Source organism: Phytophthora parasitica (assembly GCF_000247585.1).
Source record: "Phytophthora parasitica INRA-310 unplaced genomic scaffold supercont2.14, whole genome shotgun sequence".
Taxonomy (NCBI): Eukaryota; Oomycota; class Peronosporomycetes; order Peronosporales; family Peronosporaceae; genus Phytophthora; species Phytophthora nicotianae.
In genome coordinates, this window is record NW_008649000.1 from 719,866 (window position 1) to 732,251 (window position 12,386).

General features: G+C 49.5%; 8 protein-coding genes across 11 annotated transcripts; 6 read left to right on the forward strand and 2 right to left on the reverse strand.

Annotated features, from left to right (window-relative positions):
* Window positions 1-211: 211 nt before the first annotated feature.
* On the forward strand, window positions 212-559 carry PPTG_08580 (hypothetical protein; the record flags this gene model as incomplete). Its single annotated transcript, XM_008902700.1, has 1 exon — window positions 212-559. The coding sequence occupies one exon, from the start codon at window positions 212-214 to the stop codon at window positions 557-559; it is 348 nt and encodes a 115-aa protein (XP_008900948.1).
* Window positions 560-902: 343 nt separating this feature from the next.
* On the forward strand, window positions 903-2,253 carry PPTG_08581 (hypothetical protein). Its single transcript, XM_008902701.1, has one exon. It carries the CDS (start codon window positions 933-935, stop codon window positions 2,097-2,099), a length of 1,167 nt encoding a protein of 388 aa, XP_008900949.1. The 5' UTR covers window positions 903-932; the 3' UTR covers window positions 2,100-2,253.
* On the reverse strand, window positions 2,089-3,468 carry PPTG_08582 (hypothetical protein). The gene has a single exon (XM_008902702.1). The coding sequence runs from the start codon at window positions 3,297-3,299 to the stop codon at window positions 2,157-2,159; it is 1,143 nt and encodes a 380-aa protein (XP_008900950.1). The 5' UTR covers window positions 3,300-3,468; the 3' UTR covers window positions 2,089-2,156.
* A 280-nt stretch (window positions 3,469-3,748) lies between these two features.
* PPTG_08583 lies at window positions 3,749-5,214 on the reverse strand. Of its 2 annotated transcripts, XM_008902704.1 has the most exons (5): window positions 4,692-5,214; window positions 4,510-4,634; window positions 4,367-4,438; window positions 4,127-4,304; window positions 3,749-4,058 (listed from the first exon to the last, which is right to left on the reverse strand). In XM_008902704.1, the coding sequence occupies exons 1-5, from the start codon at window positions 4,814-4,816 to the stop codon at window positions 3,920-3,922; spliced, it is 639 nt and encodes a 212-aa protein (XP_008900952.1). In that variant the 5' UTR covers window positions 4,817-5,214; the 3' UTR covers window positions 3,749-3,919. The 2 variants fall into 2 exon arrangements, with proteins under 2 accessions (XP_008900952.1, XP_008900951.1); XM_008902703.1 differs by having other exon boundaries at window positions 3,749-4,304.
* PPTG_08584 (hypothetical protein) lies at window positions 4,761-6,539 on the forward strand. Of its 3 annotated transcripts, XM_008902707.1 has the most exons (3): window positions 4,873-5,310; window positions 5,398-5,869; window positions 5,950-6,539. In XM_008902707.1, the coding sequence occupies exon 1, from the start codon at window positions 4,980-4,982 to the stop codon at window positions 5,256-5,258; it is 279 nt and encodes a 92-aa protein (XP_008900955.1). In that variant the 5' UTR covers window positions 4,873-4,979; the 3' UTR covers window positions 5,259-5,310; window positions 5,398-5,869; window positions 5,950-6,539. The 3 variants fall into 3 exon arrangements, with proteins under 3 accessions (XP_008900953.1, XP_008900955.1, XP_008900954.1); XM_008902705.1 differs by having other exon boundaries at window positions 4,761-5,869; XM_008902706.1 differs by having other exon boundaries at window positions 5,398-6,539.
* Window positions 6,540-7,107: 568 nt separating this feature from the next.
* On the forward strand, window positions 7,108-8,719 carry PPTG_08585 (hypothetical protein). Its single transcript, XM_008902708.1, has one exon. The coding sequence runs from the start codon at window positions 7,308-7,310 to the stop codon at window positions 8,487-8,489; it is 1,182 nt and encodes a 393-aa protein (XP_008900956.1). The 5' UTR covers window positions 7,108-7,307; the 3' UTR covers window positions 8,490-8,719.
* Window positions 8,720-10,436: 1,717 nt separating this feature from the next.
* On the forward strand, window positions 10,437-11,510 carry PPTG_08586 (hypothetical protein). The gene has a single exon (XM_008902709.1). It carries the CDS (start codon window positions 10,495-10,497, stop codon window positions 11,452-11,454), a length of 960 nt encoding a protein of 319 aa, XP_008900957.1. The 5' UTR covers window positions 10,437-10,494; the 3' UTR covers window positions 11,455-11,510.
* A 391-nt stretch (window positions 11,511-11,901) lies between these two features.
* Window positions 11,902-12,030, forward strand: PPTG_08587 (hypothetical protein; the record flags this gene model as incomplete). Its single annotated transcript, XM_008902710.1, has 1 exon — window positions 11,902-12,030. The coding sequence occupies one exon, from the start codon at window positions 11,902-11,904 to the stop codon at window positions 12,028-12,030; it is 129 nt and encodes a 42-aa protein (XP_008900958.1).
* Between the last annotated feature and the right edge of the window lie 356 nt (window positions 12,031-12,386).

A 12,386-nucleotide genomic window follows, 5' to 3' on the forward strand; every position in this document is an offset into this window, starting at 1 on the left:
CGGTTCTCAAGACAGCGACGCTGACTTGTCCCCGCCCCATGACTTCAGTCGGGACTTCGAGTCTCCTCCTGGTAGTAACAGCGGTGATAAGCTCCACGGTGGACACCACCACCACCACCCGCCTCCTGATGCCGGAAGCGTCGATCAACACTCCGATGGCAAAGGTCCTGACAACAAACACCCGAGAGACCATGGCCACCGACACCACGGCATGCCACCCCACGGCAGTGATTCTGGATCCTGGCGTGACGGCAGCGGTGGGCAATTTCCCCCTCGTCCAAACGTTGGCGAGGATTTAACTCCGGGTGATCCAGGTCGCCAATTGAGAGCCAACAAGCCATCTGAGAACAGCAACAACAGCGGATCAGCTCGAGTCCCCCGCGACAGTTCGTGGCACGGCAGCGGAAGTTTTGATGTGCATATTCCTCGTCCACCAAATGCTGGAGAGAAGCCTCTGGCATCCAACGGCGAGCGTGGCTCGAAACCACCGAAAAACGACGGCTCGCCTGGTGGCAACCCTCCACCACTGCAACCAGACAGCAGTGTTGAAAGCAACTAACTCCATTGTGCCAACGAAGAGGCCTCAATGAAACACCGACAATGAGGAACGCTCGTATACTTCCTCACAAAACGCGGCATCTCGATTACCATTCATAATCTTCTTATCGAGAAATACACCACCACAATATTTTCTCTTTATTGCCTCAAAACCACATGCGCATCGAGACTTTATCTGCCCAGGTATCTTATCGTGGTATGGCTATCGCATCGGTAGGTACATGTAGATTGCGAATATCGAGGTTGTCGTGATGATCGGTCCTTGAACTTCAAGACCAATCTTCTGCTTGGTGGTCCACTACCAATGGTGGGATCCCTCCCACCACTTGAATCATTCTCCAAGTCTCCGCTCAAAGCACAAGTCGACTGGCAAAATGCGCATTCTCCGACTGCTAGTTGCATCCCTATTGCCTCTACTAGTGTCTACATCACCAGTGAACACCATTCCACCAAGTCGGAATGACGTTTGCCTCGACGACGCCTCAATCCCATCCATATCAACAATTCTCAACACCAATACGCCCATGACCTCCACCTCATCCAGTGAGAAGAAGAATCTCCCGGTTTTCTTCTTCCATGGTCTCACCGGCAACAGCACGGAAGGTTTCAACTACCAGGCAAATCTCACAGCTGAGGGCCGAGTCTTCGTTCCATTGGCTTTCTGTGAGCGAGAATGCTCATTGACGGCACTAAATATCCAAGTTCCAATGGCCATTGCAGCAGTCCGAGAAGTAGTGGCAAACGACGAGCGTTTCGCGAGTGGATACATCTTCATTGGTCACTCGCAAGGAGCTATGATGGCTCGTGCAGTGATCGAGCAAATGGACGACCACAAGGTCCATACGTTCGTGAGTCTGGCTGGAGGTGTCAACGGCGTCTTCTACGGTCCACAGGAGACCGATCGCAACTCCATTCACGACCTAAAGGCCGGTTTTGGCGCTGCAATTTTGCCTCAAAATCTATTCGACTTTACGGATTATACACCAGAAGAGTACCGTGGTAAAATGCAGACCGACCTTGTACGTCGATCCATGGACCCGACGATACAAGCCGCGTATTCTATCACGAATTTATTGTGGATGCCAGTGCGAGACGTGTGGCTGTCGACGAATCCGTTTCTTCCTATGATCAACAACGTCAATTCATGCGCGTGGTTCGATTTCTATTGCCACATGGAGAAGATTCGACGTAAAAACAATTTTTTGAAGCTGAAAGAGGCGCACTACTTCGCTTCTCCAGAGGACGGCGTGTTGTCGCCGTGGCAAGCAAGTCACCTTGGACACTACAGTGAAGTGAATTCGTTGGAAGAGATTGAGACTCAATTTGAGAGTTTAACGATTGTGGAGATGCACGACACGGTGGAGTACAAGGAAGACACGTACGGTTTACGCACTTTGGACGAACGTGGGGCATTGTTCCGTTATACAGCCTCAGAAGTTCCTCACTGCTGTTGGCTGTACGACTTTCCCAAGTTCCACACGGACGGATTGTGCGAGTTCCATCCTCTCTACGATAAATTTGTGTACAAAGTGCTTTGGTAAAAGATTTTTGTGGATAAGGACTAACATTTTTTACTACATAGTACAAAAATTCTAGTCTTACTGCTTTTGCGTCAGGAACGGGTAGTCCGTGTAGCCCGACTCGAGTGGCACACCCGGCTGTGGGTAGAACGTCTTCACATTCTGTGCGTTAAACTCAGCGCCGATACGCAGACGCTCCACGAGATCCGGGTTCGCAATGAAGTCGCGTCCGAATGCCACCAGGTCAGCGGCGCCTTCTTCCACTGTCTTAATCGCGTCTTCACGGTCGTAACCAGCAGCAGTAACCAGGACGCCCTTGTAGGCGTCACGGAAGTGGCGAGTAACCCCAACCTGCGGCACTTGGACGTTAGCCGCGTGCATGCCGCGACGTTCAATCACAAGGACGAAGGCGAGATCGTAGTCGTTGAGTTTGTTCACAACGTAGCCGTACGTCTCAGACGGCGTCGAGTCCTTACAGCCGAACGTGTCACCGAACGGAGACAAGCGGATTCCCACTTGACTCGAAGGCAGACTAGACAGAATGGCCTCCACCACCTCGAAGATGATGCGGGCGCGGTTCTCGATACTGCCTCCATACTTATCCGTACGCTTGTTCACGCCGTCACACAGGAACTGCTCGAGGAGATAGCCGTTGGCAGCGTGGATCTCCACGCCGTCAAAGCCCGCAGCAATGGCATTCTCCGCGGCGCGCTTGTAGTCCGCGACAATACCGGGGATCTCCTCGATCTCCAAGGCACGCGGAGTCACGTAGTCTTTACGACCTTCACGTGTGACAGCATGAGTGTGAACGTCATCGATGCTGGTCGCACTCGACGATACGGGGAGTTGTCCGTCAGGTTGGTTCAATGGATGACCCACTCGTCCAGTGTGCCAAAGTTGGACAAAGATCTTGCCTCCTTTGTCGTGTACGGCTTTAGTTACAGCCTTCCAGCCGTCAACCTGCGCTTGGTTGAAGAGTCCTGGAGCGCCAAAGTATCCGCGAGCCGTCGGACTGATGTAGGTGGCCTCGGCGATGAGAAGTCCACCGTCTGTAGCACGTTGAGCGTAGTGTTCGGCCACTAGAGCAGTAGGAACGCCGCTCTCTCCAGTACGCAACCGCGTTAAAGGAGCCATGACGACGCGGTGTTTCAGCTCGACGGGAGCTTTCTTGCCGCCCAGTTTGAAAGGTGTGAAGAGCTTTGGGGCGATAGCAGAGACCATGGTCGGTGTTGATAGTTAGTGTTGGTTTGTTGTTGGCAAATTGAAGAATGAGGTTAAGTGAGGCTCACAGTGAACTTGGTGGCATCGAATTAGTCTAGAAGCAGCAGCATTCCGCCAACCACCAGGCGGTCTTGTGATGACGGACGGTCTTGCTCGGTGTGACTTGTTTGTGACAATCAAATTGTTCACGTTATCATAACTCACCACTAAACAAAGGATTTGTAACAAATCGCCTTACCTACTACTTACTACTAGTACTATATATTGGTATTAATACATGTAACGCAATCACTCTTCAACATGCATTCTGTTGGAGATTTACTCTCGTAGCCGCTCCTTAGCCAAAGTCCTACACATTTTAAAGAAAAAAAAAAATTCTATAGCGACTGCCCAATGATGCGATACAGTACAGCCATTTTACTGAGGTGTTGCCTCGATTTGCACCGAGCTCTTGGCATACCAAACGCAATTCCATTAGACAGCAATATCGATGATGCATTCAAACTTCCTGAATTCATTTTTCATATTTGGTTTCACTCACGCAAGTCGATACTGGGATCCCAACCATCGGCTACACAATAATTTCCTCCGTGGTCAACTCAAGCGTCCGCCGTTACTGCTTATAGCTTGATCTGGTAGTATTCCTTCACTGGAACGTGCTTGGCGCCGCCATAAAAGTCGAGCAGAATGATGTTCTCGATTTCCAGAACGTACGGCAGGAATCCGTGATTTTCTGGCCAGTGCTCCATCTGCGGGTGCCTACAATTAATCCCCGATACAACATCAACACTATGCATAAAATCCACATCAAGATCCACATTACGCACTTGGAAAACAGCACTTTTTCGGCGTAGTGACGTTGATCAGCGGGTACCGGCACAACCTTGCCAGTGAGCGTGATCTTCCAGCATGTCGGGTCTTCCACGTCCATCTTACACGCGTGCTCGCCCTCCTGTGCCATCGATATCGCCACCGACGCCGTCGAGTTGACGCTCAAATCGGACCCTGCAGTGAAAATCCAATAAATTGTCAGCATTTCACTAACACAACGTTAACATCCACCGTACCTGTTGCATCCATTGGCGTCAGGTAGAAAAATAACTTGCCCGTCGAATCCTCCTTTGAATACCCCACACCGTCTAATGACAAATACACACCTTAGTATTCACGACAGCACATCCCTGGACTATAAAATTATACCCAGACCTACCGCTATAGGAGACTGTATTGCCGTAAGGGACCCCTCCGAACTGCACTGAGATCGTCGACAGTGTCGCCCATATATTGTCATGCACCAGTTGCCTCGCGTGTTGCGCCGGACTCGCCCCCCAATACCTATTTCACCAACCATCAGTACACCAACTAAAAAAAAAGAAGAATGTGAAAACTCACAAACTTTCCGTCTCAGCAAGGCGGAATGTGTCGGCGCGAAAGATCCCAACGTTTCGACGAGCCTCGACGCCAATAAGCCCCAAAACAACCAGGAAAACAGCGATAATCTGGTTAAACTGCTTCATCCTCCCAAGGTTTCGGCTGCTAAACTCCTTGAGCTTTAGGCGTCACTTTCGGTTCTGCGGATATCGGAGACCTTCCGTGTCATTTTCTACTTGAAGAGGGTGGTACGTTTATCCACCAATCAGAGTTCTTCGTTGTTGCTTTATCATCCAATTATCGAACGGAATGACGGGCATTGGCTTGAGGCGCGAGGTGCTGGCGCTCTACCGGGATGTTCTGCGCGTGGCGAGGGACTTCCCCGAGCGCAGCATCGGCCGCAAGCTGCAATATAATGCGAGGGAGTTGCTGCGTCTGAGACAGCGTGAGAGCAACGCTGCGCGTATCCAGACGCACCTGGAGGAAGGCCGTGACGCCTTGCGCGTGTACCAAGTGCTGCAAAACGACCCTGAGCTGCTCACGGCCATCACAAGGAAGAAAATACCGATTGCAGACACCAAGAAATAGAGTTAGCAAGCGCGTATAGCGAACAGATGGGCTGAACTGGTTTATTGTCGGGGTATGAACTACTAAGCTGCACTGCTTTGCTATCATATTCCCATTAACGATCACTTGTACTACTGCTGTATTCTAAACGCCCCTGCAGTACGTACATGTAATGCGGCCCCGCAAGTATCTTCTGAAGCTGTGGACACTTCGAAGTAACGCTCACGCTGCTTCCAGCCACGAGCAAATGCCCAAATCTGCTGCCTCGCAAGCGCGTCGTCGCCTTTCAGAAGCGGTGGTTGCACTCGCTCCCGATACGCGCGTGAACTGCACGACGAATTGGTCGGCAACCAAATGCATGCAATACCTTCAGACTTTCGATGCACGTGCTTAGGATGCTGCTGCGATGGCTGCACCTGCGTATTCAGCCGGGAGTATGCTGATACGCACAAATGGAGCACTAACGCATTGTAGAAGGTAGTGTGGACGGGTTGGTCTCCAGTGTGCTGTATCAAGGCGACGCTATGTCTGCCCAATGGCAAATAGTGTTTTTCAAGTTAGTGACCACAACTTGTTGTCGATAGCGGCACAGCATTGGCTCTTAGGGTTGAATGCTCCACCTACTCCTTTAGGTAAGTTTTTTTCCCTTGCTTTTCTTAAGAAAGCTAACATTACAAACAGTATTTGTTGGTTTGAGATGTGTTTCGTATAGCAACATGTCACCTTGGATAGTTACAACACATACTTAGATGTACCACAACTGCGACACAAAAAAGCATCTACGAATGGTGTGGCTCCATACCAGCGCGTGGATCTCCCAATAAAGCTGGCTCAACTCGATGTGGTGGAGACTTTGGCCACAGGGAAAAAGGCTCCAGCGAAGAACTCGATAGAATCAGGCAAAACCTGTCTCTTTAAAGATATTCAATGTCGAATAGACTGACGTGTGTATATGAATGTAGGGCCCTCATCGAGGCTCAAAGTGACTCGATGTTATCGAATTGCTATCAGACCCCACGATAAACGAGGATGGGTGGCTGATACCGGTGCTGGAACCATCGTGAACCTTTAGCTGCGCAATGTGCAAGTGAATCGCAGCGTGTCGACGCGACGGACGTCGAGATCCCTGATGGCACCATGATCCTCTCACGCGCTTTTGTCGACATCGAACCGATTAAGGGCCTTAACGTCCGGTAGCGAGCTGTGAATGCTTCAATATCGTATTTGACGTCAAATTTCGCAACGTAGCGTTAAATACTTAGGGTAAGTCTCGAAGTATTAACTTGGTTTGAAGTTTTGCTGGTGGCTTACGATCAGTACTCCAGCAGATTTGACAAAATGTCTTCACACTCCTTTCGAGGGTTGTGATACTTTCATGGTACCACACTGTTCCTTAGTGAACAAATAATCTGTATACGAGGATTTGGAACTGAAGCAGAACTTGCCGACATCTCGGCTCAAATACACTAGCTCTACGAAATCTGCCTGTGAAATCTATAATGAATATCAACAAACGTTTTTTGACTGCATCTAGATACCTGGACGCAGTCAACAACATTTCCATAAGCGCACATTTACACTGAGGCTACTGTACACGCAGATTGAGCTTTAACGCTAAGATCAAAAAGAGAGGAGAAACTGACTGCAGTAGGACCTGTCTCAATAATATCTCACTTCGTCGTCGTGCATGTAGTTTAAACGACATGAGAGGGGGGGGGGGGAGGGCGCATTTTATAGCGCTTTCGCTGGACTCTTTCGGCTGCATAGCTCTGTACTAGAGGCTTGAAGCACCAAGTTGTGACAGTCGCTCTGAGAAACCATTGCATTTTAACAAGGTGCTCGTGCAGAACATGTGTACTTACATCAAAAAGCTGGATGTACCAGTACGCCGCAACTCTGACTCAGAGGTAATACCTGAGACGAGTCAGTCTTTAGATACGCATCAACTTAATACGCAAAGTTGCGCAACGCTACCCAGTCACTTTCTGTCCGTCACATGTTGAGCAGATACTTCTTCATATCTCAACTTCTTCTCTGAGGCACAAGCTTTCTCCACTGCTCCAGTCAACCATGGCTCTCGCTGTCAACAACACCACTACTCCAGCACTCTTTTCGTCATTGTCCCTCGGTGGCAAGGAAAACCGTGTTCAACTGAAGCATCGAGTTGTTATGGCCCCTCTCACTCGTGTGCGCTCTGGCGACTCGGGGGTGCCGACGGATGTGGTGAAGTTGTACTACTCACAACGCGCCACGGACGGTGGGCTGCAGATCACCGAGGCCACGAACATCAGCGCCACAGCTCGCGGCTACTTTGGTGCTCCTGGACTCTTTCGCGAGGATCAGGTCGAGGGCTGGAAGGCAGTAACTGAAGCTGTGCATGCAAAAGGCGGTAAGATATTCGCACAACTGTGGCATACTGGGCGTGTGGGTCACCCGCTGAATCAGCCAAACGGCCAGCTGCCGGTGTCATCGAGTGCTACCAGTTTTGAAGGCGTGAAGAGCCACGCCGTGACACGCGAAGGCCGCAAAGACTACGTGACACCGCGAGCTTTAGAAATCTCGGAAATCCCTGGTATCGTCGCCGACTACAAGCGCGCTGCAGAGAACGCTATCCTCGCTGGATTCGATGGTGTAGAAGTCCACGCGGCCAATGGATACCTGCTTGAACAGTTCCTGTGTGACGGTGTGAACAAGCGCACGGACGCTTATGGGGGTAGCATCGAAAACCGTGCGAGAATAATCTTTGAGGTGCTGAAGGCTGTGCTCTCCGTCGTTCCATCGAGCCGGGTGGGTATTCGTCTGTCCCCTTTCGGTGATACGTTTGGATGTAAGGACTCGATGCCACATGAGACGTACGGGTATGTGGTTGAGAGGCTAAACAATTACGATCTGGCCTATCTGCACGTAATCGAACGACGTGGTCGCCATGCAGACAGCGTTGACGCCCCGGCGGGCGGAGTGGCTCACCACTTTCGCGGCATCTACAATGGAGTTCTTATCGCGGCTGCGGGATTCGACCGCGTCGACGCGATTCGAGCCGTCGAGGATGGTATTACTGATCTCGTTGCCTTCGGTAGATACTTCATCTCAAACCCAGACCTCGTGGAACGTTTGCGCACCGATGCGGATCTGAACGCGTTCGACTCCAAGACATTCTACGTGCAGCCAGATATGCCCGTGGAGGCTGGATACACGGACTACCCATTTTTGGATGAAGAAAACAAGAGCGTTCGCTCAACTGGGTTCGCTTAGAAGCTGAATGCAGCTACAGGTACTGCTATTACTGCTACCATGCCACCTAGGTACGTTGTATCAGTAAATATATAGACTCCAGCTACACTACTGTTAGTGAGAGTACTGTAATTGCATTCACGTAGCTGCATTGAGGATTCATGTATTCTCAAAAACGCGACTTCAATTTTATTCGTTTTTAGTTCAGATTTTTATTTTTATAAAATGTTAAAATAAATGTTGAAGAAAACACTTTCTTTTAAAAAAGAAACAAATAAAAAGTCCAATTTAATCAAGGAGTTTTTTAGATTGCTAAAAATAAGGAGAAAAGCAAAATACGCCCGTAATATTGAAATAAAAGCAGAAAGGATCTTGCCTTTACCACTACACTCGTCTCGGATCGATTTTGAGCGCACACTTCGAGTAGGTTTGGTTCCAGAAATGCTAGAATGCTCTAGTGCTCCAGTATTTCGCTGACCGATGTCACTGTTGAAATTCATCGTTTCTAGTTGGGTTTTAAGGCTAAAAAGTAATCAAGGTGATCCCATTCAAACACAAGACCAGTAGCAAAGCCGCTACAACGTTCTATTTGTCTGAATATAGCTTAGGATGAAGAGCTTCCACTCAGCCGAACAGCCTCCTATTTTCTATGTAGAGCTAAAAAAAAGCGCTGAAAAACGGATCAGTTTTGATACTATTTTAATAAAACTGATTTCCGTTAAATCTATAACGTTATTTTAATCTTGCAATCCTAAATTTTAATTATGTCACGATAAAAACTTTTTTTTTACATTTCTAATTCGCCAGGTTAGGGGCCTAGAGAAATTGTCATCATGCAACGATGAAACGTTACGCTACCCTTAGCAAAGTTACACAACCAAACTGAGCGCAGCAAAATACTAATAAAAGCCTGAACAACGGTAGATACTTATGACGAGGGGTTCGCCCAAACTTGAAGATACAGGTTTCAAGCAGTCGCCCAAAAAGCTCTTGAATGTAGAAAGTAGTTTAAGCTACTTAAAGTACTTACTACTGCTAACGCCACAAGCATAAGCTGCTGAAAATTCGATTAATTTGATTATAATCTGGTGTTGGAGACCACGACGGGAAAGTATGATAATCTGAGATGAAGAGAGAACGCAGATAAATTTTAAGGTGTTCAGATGATGTACTGTACATGTAGTAGTCAATCTTTAGCGCAGATTATTCTGACGGGGCCTGTTATGTATTGTTATCCATTTCCCTCCACACGGGCTGAGAACTGCGAATCCCGAGTCGCAATACATGCAATTAGTTTTTGATCGCAAACTACAATTTATCAATAATTATCAGACAGCAAGCCGATTGTGGATATAACGAGCTGGATTATTCGTCACAGTAAAGGGGAGGTCACCTGGAATTTGAGGATCACTTCACTGTATACCAATATGGGATCGCGTGAAGATCATCGGGAATTCCTGTGTTTCCGTCGATGCAGATGTGGTGCGAAATTCACCAACTGTTTAACAGTCGTGCTTGGAGATCGCTTTGATGATCGCGAGGAGTAACGCTGATTAATTTTACGAGATTAATTTCTGTAGTGTTTTATATTGAAGGTCTTCAATGTTGCTCTTGATACAACTTGACGGCAAGGAGGAGAACCGCTTCGATGAGTCAAACAAGGCGAAAATGTACCGGCGGCGTCTGGATGGCGCATGGTTTCATGTGCAGCACACGCTTCCGCCACCATGTCTTCTTCCAGCTGTCTGCACGCACACTATCCCCGAGCTTAATACGTTGGCCAGTAAACTCGACCACCGATAGTCTATCGCTAATAGTGCAGCCAGCGACGCGACAACTTCCCACCCCCTACAGCTTCCCCGATGGTATCCCATGATGTGGAGTTTACGCTCCGCCACTAACCAAAGAAAACAAGTCCGCAAGCAAAGCATTGCTTTGAAAGCAAGCGCACGTTGTCTGGACTGCACGATCTGCCATTCCCTAATTAACCTGCTGAGGAACAAGCTCGATCCCAACACCATCCACCATGGTTAACGCTTTCATCTTCAAGACCGCCGCTTTGGTGTCGACGCTGCTTGCGTCTGCCAATGCCGAGCTGGAGACCGTCAAGCTCTCCCACCCGCACGGCTCCAGCGCCGAGGTGTTCCTCTTCGGTGCCCACGTCAAGTCGTTCCGTGCCGCCATGGACCCGAAGCTTGACATTCTGTTCATGTCGAACGAGTCCTTCATGGACGGCGTGAACCCCATCCGTGGAGGTATTCCCCTTGTGTTCCCGAACTTCGGTAGCGCCAAGGGATTCCCCAGCCACGGTTTCGCTCGTATCACCAACTGGACGCTGGCCAGCCACGAGGAAGCCGCTGACAAGAACAGCCCCAGCGTGGCCACCTTCACGATGGCGTCGAGCGACTCGACCCGCAAGATGTGGCCCGTTGACTTCGAGCTCGAGTACGAGGTGAAGCTGTACGCTAACCAGCTGGAGACGGCTCTGCACGTGCACAACACGCACAAGGAGCAGATTGACTTCCACGCTCTGCTGCACAACTACCTGTGGGTGGACGACGCTCGCAACAAGGGCGTGCAGGTGCACGGCCTCAAGGGTGTCGACTACTACGACAAGGTTGCTAAGGTCAACGCTACGGAGATCCGCGAGTACATCGACTTCGCTAACCAGACTGACAACGTCTACAGCAACGCCCCCAACAAGGTCAGCGCCATTATTAAGGGCGTCAACGCTGTGGACCGCACGGTTACGGTTGAGAAGGCCGGCTTCATCGGCGGCTCGGCCAGCCAGAAGAACGTCGAGACCGAGACCGACGTCGTCGTGTGGAACCCGTGGGCCGACCGTGCCAAGACCATGGAGGACTTCGGTGACGAGGAGTACAAGAACATGGTTGCTGTCGAGCCTGGCCGTGTGTCTGTGAAGCAGGTTCTACCTGCTGGCGAGACGTACACGCTGCAGGAGACCATCTCGGTCACCACGCTGTAAGCGATGGACGACGTAATTCCATGATGTAGATGTGTTGAATATTTTTGATGGAGAAGAGCTTGTGTAAGCTTGGTAGTGTCACCTCACCACCAAACAAATGCACCAAACCTAAATTTCCTTGTTACCTTTATTAGTGGGTGTCAAATCTCGTTTTAGGTCACACATTTAGGAAGATGGCTTGCAAGTGATTGGATAAAAATAAACCTCGAAAACACCTCCCAACCTCCAAGAAATTGTTTGGAGGTCAGATCGCAGTTTTTAGGTAGATGACAGCCAAACAAAGAATCTCATGGACTCGAGATGGTGGGGCAGGGGGAAAGACCTCTATGGACGTCCTTCTTGACTGGATTACCACCGAAGGGAACTATCGTAAGTGGAAAGGCGGCATGAAACACTCAGGTGTGTCTAAAGAATCACTGTGTGGGCTCATCAACGGAAGAATGATCGATGCTGGCATCACGCATCGTAAGAACGACAATATTCGCGAGAAGATCAAGAGCCTGGAGGCGAGTTTTAAGCGGGCCGAAGATTGGCGTGCTAACACCGGCCAAGGGGTTACTGACGAGGGCGATCTGAAGAGCGCCCTGGCCAAGTTGTGTCCTTACTATGATCAATTGGCTCCTGTCATGTTAGAGCGAGCGTCGACACGACCGTTGTATTCGTCCGACGCTCTGCACGATCGTGGAAACATAGATTCAGATAGCGAATCTGAGTCTGATGTTGAGAATCAACCTTCATCAATTGGGATTTCAGTGGCAAAATATGGAAGCAAGAAACGCAAGTCAGTCGAGGAGGAGTGGAATGATATTCGATCGTCAATGCTCAAAGTAAAACAGGAAGAAGACGCCAAGCGGATGAAGATCGAGGAGCAAAAGCTCGCTCTAGCTGTTAAGAAGGAGGATAGAGAGTCAAAGCTGGGTGAGGTTAACCTC